This window comes from Trachemys scripta, chromosome 12 (genome assembly GCF_013100865.1).
Source record: "Trachemys scripta elegans isolate TJP31775 chromosome 12, CAS_Tse_1.0, whole genome shotgun sequence".
NCBI classification, from domain to species: Eukaryota; Metazoa; Chordata; order Testudines; family Emydidae; genus Trachemys; species Trachemys scripta.
The window spans coordinates 36,017,612-36,024,494 of NC_048309.1; the positions used below are offsets into that span (position 1 = coordinate 36,017,612).

Here is a 6,883-nt window from a genome sequence, read left to right on the forward strand (position 1 = left end):
TTTTGTGTCCCTGGCTAGGTGTGGCTCTTTTTGTGCCTTAGCATTTCTGATTCTTGCCTCTATGTGCTGGAGATACTCTTTTGTACTCCTCCTTAGCAATTCGTCCATCTTTCCAATTTTTGTAGCATTCCATTTTGATTTTCAGATCATGGAGTCATGTTGGCCTCTAATTATTCTTTCTATCTTTCCTTCAGGTCGGGATAGTCTGCAGACATGCCTTTAATATTGGCTCCTTGAGAAACTTCAAGCAATCCTGAATTCCTTTATCCCTTAGATTTTCTGCCCATGGGACCTTACCTACCACTTCCCAGAATATGTTAAAGGTTGCTTTTTTGAAGTCAATCATCATTATTCTGCTACTCCTTCCTTCCTGAGAATCATGAAATCTATCATTTTGTGGCCACTTTCTCCCAAATTACCTTCCACCTTCACCTATGCAACCTATTCCTTCCTGTTGGTCAGAATCAAGTCTACAGTGGCTGTGACCCTGGTTGCTTCCTCTAGACATATGAAATATGGGCCCTAGATTCCCAATCTGCATGGTAATTATACCTGCTGGCTCCATTAATCAGACCTTCTGGGAATGTGGTAATTACAACCGCCTACGGTCCTGTAGTAACTACCAGTCTTCAGAGACTCTCACAGTGGGATGGGCACCAATGTAATCTGAGAGAGAGAGATGGATGTGGATAAACAGAGGTCAAGTTTTGTACCAGTTTAGCCATTATGCCAGAACAACCACTAGTATGGATTCAGGTACACCTGTATCGTTAATTTCTCTCCATTGATGGCAATAAACTATCTCAGGATGAACATCTTTCCACGGGTATTCACTGCTCAAAAGCTAAAAACCCAAAGCTCTTTTTTGTATGCATCCCATCTTTTCACATATCACATTTGGACTCATGTGTGACTCCATCTTGTGCGTTTCAAGTTTTGCCTAATGTGAGTTTGTAATCTGTGTATTTGAATCCGTGGCTTGTGTGACTCTTCTGTGTCTCGTGTTTATGTGTCGTGTGTGTGTGTGCTTATGTTGCCTGTATTTGCCTCTTGCATGCCTCCCCTTCCTCGTGAGTCTTTGTATCTATTGTCAATGCATTTGTGTTGTGTGTGGTTATGCCTCTCTCTTGGATGTGTCAGAGCCCTGTCTCTGGTGTTGTTTCATGTGTGTGTTTGAATCTTGTGTGCTTTAATGCATTGCTCCGAGTGTCTCTTTCCTTCCTTCCTTTGCCTAGAGCCAATGGGGGAGAAGTCAAAACTCACAACCCAACCTGTTGCCTTGAAAATATCAGAAATAGTTCCTAATCCAAGAACACCTTTCAGCTGTAAATCTCTCTCTCTCTCTCTCATTGTGTCCTTCCCCATCTCCCTCTCCTTCATTCACTATTAAAATCCCAAGGGAACATTTCTGCAAATGGAAGAAGATTAGCCAGCACCAGTAGATCAGACTCATATTCCCCTGACAGCTGATGCCTATTGCTATCCCAGTGATTCACACACAGTTCTGGCAATCAGGTGTTATGAGTTCAAGTCTCACTGGGGGAGTCTGATCTACTGGTGCTGGCTAATCTTCTTCCTTCCTGAAATGACAGCACAGCAGCCCAAGGAGTTCATGTGCTCTGACTGCCACCTTCAAAGGGATTTAGACACCCAGTTCCCCACTAATTATCATGGTGTCCAATTCTTCTAGTCCCTTTGCAGTGCATTGTGGGTCAGGATTTAGGGGCACCGGCAGAGCTACATGGGGTGGGGAACTGTTGTAGTAATTGGGCCTACAAATTTACCCTGGTATTAAACTCAGCTTTGAAGAGTGAAAGTTTTACCAAATGTCCAGTCACAAATAACAATAAAGGTTGAGCAGAAAAGTTGCAAAGTGAAACTCATTAAATGAGCCCAAACAAACAAGCCCCTGGCCATCAAGGACTGTGTTTGGATCATGGCTGGTAAACGAGAGAAGTGTGGGGCTGGAAATCAAAGGACCAAGTGTGTGGGGAATAAGGCCTCACTAGTGAACTGGAAAATATGGTTCCACCCATCACTTCCTTCTGGGATCCTTAAAAACAAGCGAGTTGGGGAGAAAAACTGATGTAGGAGAAGAAGCGAATGCAACCATCACTGACCGAACACAGGGGAAGGAGTGAGCTTTACCATCATGGCTGCCTTGTGGGCCATTTCCTGGGAGCACAGGATCCAGCATGACACCCCTGGGCCTCCTTCATCCTAATCCCGAGAGCTGTCCTGACCAGGCCAGGCCAGAGAGAGGGACCAAGTTGACATGGCCCCTTCAATTGGCTCTGGCCCAACCCCAGCCACCACCTGGCATGGGAGACTGGGATATGTCTGCACTGAAAAGACAAAACCATGGCGCTGGGTCCCGGCTCTGAAACCTGGACAGTGGGGCAGTTCCCAGGCTCCGTCCCACACCTGAACGTCAGAGTCAATTGACCCAAGCTCTGAGACTCCATGTCACAGGTTTCTCTTTGTCCTGTAGACGTACGCTTTGTCTTCTCCCTCCCCACCTATTTTTTTCTCTTTTCTTTCCCTCTTCTTTCTCCTTCTGCCTAATAAGAGTCTGGCTTAGCCAGAGAACACTGAATGTTTTGCAACACTGCGGTGAGCCAGTAACCAAAGACACAGGTAAAAACAATGCCCCGAACAGCTGGTACGAGTTTGCCAGGTCTCGGAGTGCCCTGTGTTTCCCTAGCAGTGAGGTTGCAAATGAGAATCAACACCAGAGACAGACGCTGTATTTTCTCTCCTCTTTAGTGGGTGTGTCTGGTTTTGCTTCTAGGACACAGGATTGGATTTACCCACCACAGCTCCTGACCATCTCAACTAATTTCTCTTTTCCCCCAAAAGGACCATTATTACCATCTGTAGCTTCTACGACACTTTGGGGCACTTCGGTTCCTTCTAAAAACCCTCACTCCAACTAAAGGGAACAAACAATGTGTGTAAAGGAAAAAAAAAACCCTATTTAAACACACTTGACCTGGAAAGAAATAGCTGTTTGTCCCTCTTTTCTGTATCTTTAATAGAAGGGTTGTTAACGGTGTGTTTGCCATGGGACTGAGCAGGCCGAGGGCTCTGGATGCTAAACCCTGAACCTTGTCGAACACTTTGATGTTGGACAGTGACATGGTCACATAAAAACTTTTGACTCTCTGGGGCCCAAATAGTCCATAAATTATTTCAATGGACCCCAGGACTAGGGCAGCAGGGGGCACCAGGTCAGGATTGAGGAGCATTGGTAGAGCAGGGTGTGCGGAGCCTAGGGCTGAGAGAGCAGGAGGGGATAAATCAGGAAGGGTGGAGGGCACAGGTAGAGCTGTGATTTTCCAGAATAAGACTGGATTAGGAAGGTCCCAGTGGGTTAGGGTTTGGGGTCCATCTACACTGCAAACGAAGGTGTGATTGCAACATGGGTGGGCATTCCTACACTAGCTTTAATCTAGCTAGTATGGGTAACAACAGCAGTGGAGGCATGGTAGCCTGGACTTTAGCACAGGTTGTTGACCAGTGTACATGCCAGGGTCCCTGGTGGGCTGGGGCAGCTGGGGCAGCTACCCCATTGTGAAGTCTAGGTGGCCCACTATTATTACCAGCACATGTGCTGTTTGTTCTCCACCCATGCCCGGCCTGCTGGGCCACTACTTTTAATTGCAAGATATCGGGAAATCGTCCTTACCCAATTGTTTATTGGATTTCCTCGCCCACTCTCCCCCTCCATGTCTGGCTGCGTTCCATATAACCCGCTCCCAGACAGGCAGGAGGATCAGGGTGAGGTTCAGCTCAGGAGAGGCTGGGATCCATCGCTCCAACAGCAGTGAAGGAACAAGGACTTGGGTAAGTTGCAGGAGATTCCACCAGCCGGGAGAGAGCAGAGAAGAGTGGCACATGCGGCTGCAACTGCAGGGTTTGTTTCTGGGAGGCAGCATGATCCAATAGTTATTGCAGAGGTGGTTAGAGCCTGGACTCCTGGGTTCTATCTCCACCTCGGGATGGGGAACAGTGGGAGAGAGGACAGAGAGTGGAGGCTGATGTCAGTTCGGCACAGAGCAGCACATCATGCAGTAAGATAGGAATAATAGGAGGGGAAGAGGCTTTGGGTCCATCAGGTTCCATGAAAGGAGATGATTCCCACCCCGCGCTGTCTTCATCCATCTTCCCCTTTTGTCCCCACAGCAGGTCAATCCAGCGACAGACACAACCATGGCTCCAAGCGGACCCCGCCCTGCGCTCCTGCTGACCCTCGCACTGCTGGCTGCCTGTGTGGCTCTGACCCTCGGGCAGAGGTGGAACCCGCTGAATGACATATTCCGGATAGAACACGTGGACTTTCCCAAGACCGTCGCCACCAACAACAACGCCTACTGCAACAGGATGATGTGGGACCGGGTGATGTACTGGAAATACACCAACACCTTCATCCATGCGACAGCCGAGAACATCAGCAAAGTCTGCACGACAGATGGGGTAGCCAGCGGGCCCTACCGGTACAAGAGCACGAGTCCCTTCAACATCACCACCTGCACATTTAACCCCTGGAGCATCTCTTACACCGGGATCAGCGCAGAACAAAAAATCGTCATCTCTTGCTGGCGTGATCTCCCTGTTTTCTATGTGAAGAGCATATAAGGCTAGCACTAGGCGCCGAGGGCAAGCAGGAGACCCCGCTTATTCCTCCAATCCTGCTCTGGCTCTTCCATACCTGTCCCTGCACCCGGCTCCTCACCTACCTCTGAATACAGGTTAAATTGTACAGGTGTTTCCACCCTCTGCTGCCCCCTGTCATCTCCCCGCTGCCAGAAATAGTGTCCATCTCAAACTCTGTCATTTATTTAAGAACTACCTGCCAGTTTCACCCTGCTGGTGTTGCGAATTCAGTCTAAGAATGGATAATCCTCACATTCATCATGTTAAGTGTTATTCATCATTGTTCGCTTCATCATTTTTTAACATCTGCCCCCTGCCTGCCATTCTTTGCCCTAAACACAATAAAATCTGCAAAGCAATTACTGCCTTGTTGTTTTACATTGGGGATAGCAAGTACGTAAGCCTCTGAACACTTCAGGAGTGTACTGGAAATGTGTAATGGTTTTCCAATGACATTCTCTGTGTTTTCAAGCCCAGTCTCAATCTCTTTCCCCCAACTTGGGAACTGAACCCGGGAATCCTGACTTCCACCTCTGGCCCTGCTCTAACTCACTAGGCCCCACTTCTCCTCAAGAGCTTGAAATTAAACCTATGTGTCCTCAATCTTCATCCACCCTTTTCTAGCCCAGTGGAAAGCACTCCTTTCCTAGGGTCAAGATTAGAACCCAGGTGTCCTGATTCCCAACCTCTCTTGCTCTAATCCACTAGACCCCACTCCACTCCTCTCCCCAAATTGGACCTGACGCAACAGTTACAAATATTTGTTCTTCATTGCAGGAACCGTTCACTAACTGAGAAAGGTCAAGAAGAAACTTTGCCTCTGAGCAAACTTTCCATAATTCTCTTGGGGTGGGGTGGGATTCCTTCCCTTAACGATGTGATTGGAATAACAGAGACTTGGTGGGATAACTCACATGACTGGAGTATAGTCATGGATGGATATAAACTGTTCAGGAAGGACAGGCAGGGCAGAAAAGGTGGGGGAGTTTCATTGTATGTAAGAGAGGAGTATGACTGCTCAGAGCTCCGATATGAAACTGCAGAAAATCCTGAGAGTCTCTGGATTAAGTTTAGAAGTGTGAGCAACAAGGGTGATGTCGTGGTGGGAGTCTGCAATAGACCACCAGACCAGGGGGATGAGGTGGACGAGGCTTTCTTCCGGCAACTAATAGAAGTTACTATATCGCAGGCCCTGGTTCTCATGGGAGACTTTAATCACCCTCATATCTGCTGGGAGAGCAATACAGCAGTGCACAGACAATCCAGGAAGTTTTTGGAAAGTGTAGGGGACAATTTCCTGGTGCAAATGCTGGAGGAACCAACTAGGGGCAGAGCTCTTCTTGACCTGCTGCTCACAAACCGGGAAGAATTAGTAGGGGAAGCAAAAGTGGATGGGAACCTGGGCGGCAGTGACCACGAGATGGTCGAGTTCAGGATCCTGGCACAAGGAAGAAAGGAGAGCAGCAGTATACAGACCCTTGGCTTCAGAAAAGCAGACTTTGACTCCCTCAGGGAACTGATGGGCAGGATCCCCTGGGAGAATAACATGAGGGGCAAAGGAGTCCAGGAGAGCTGGCTGTATTTTAAAGAATCCTTATTAAGGTTGCAGGAACAAATCATCCCGATGTGTAGTAAAAAATAGTAAATATGACAGGCGAGCAGCTTGGCTTAACAGTGAAATCCTTGCTGATCTTAAACGCAAAAAAGAAGCTTACAAGAAGTGGAAGATTGGACAAACGACCAGGGAGGAGTGTAAAAATATTGCTCAGGCATCCAGGAGTGGAATCAGGAAGGCCAAATCACACTTGGAGTTGTAGCTAGCAAGAGATTTTAAGAGTAACAAGAAGGGTTTCTTCTGATATGTTAGCAACAAGAACAAAGTCAAGGAAAGTGTGGGCCCCTTACTGAATGAGGGAGGCAACCTAGTGACAGAGGATACGGAAAAAGCTAATATACTCAATGCTTTTTTTGCCTCTCTCTTCACAAACAAGGTCAGCTCCCAGACTGCTTCACTTGGGGAGCACAGCATGGGGAGGAGATGACCAGACCTCTGTGGAGAAAGAAGTGGTTCGGGACTATTTAGAAAAACTGGATGAGCACAAGGGGACAGATGTGCTGCATCCGAGGGTGCTAAAGGAGTTGGCGGATGTGATTGCAGAGCCATTGGCCATTATCTTTGAAAACTCATGGCGATCGGGGAGGTCCCAGATGACTGGAAAAAGGTTAA

At 47.8% G+C, this 6,883-nt stretch overlaps 1 protein-coding gene across 1 annotated transcript; it reads left to right on the forward strand.

The window, feature by feature from the left end:
• The first annotated feature begins 3,790 nt into the window (after window positions 1–3,790).
• On the forward strand, window positions 3,791–5,007 carry LOC117885315 (ribonuclease-like). Its single transcript, XM_034786591.1, has 2 exons — window positions 3,791–3,846; window positions 4,186–5,007. The coding sequence occupies exon 2, from the start codon at window positions 4,213–4,215 to the stop codon at window positions 4,636–4,638; it is 426 nt and encodes a 141-aa protein (XP_034642482.1). The 5' UTR covers window positions 3,791–3,846; window positions 4,186–4,212; the 3' UTR covers window positions 4,639–5,007.
• The last annotated feature ends 1,876 nt before the right edge of the window (window positions 5,008–6,883 follow it).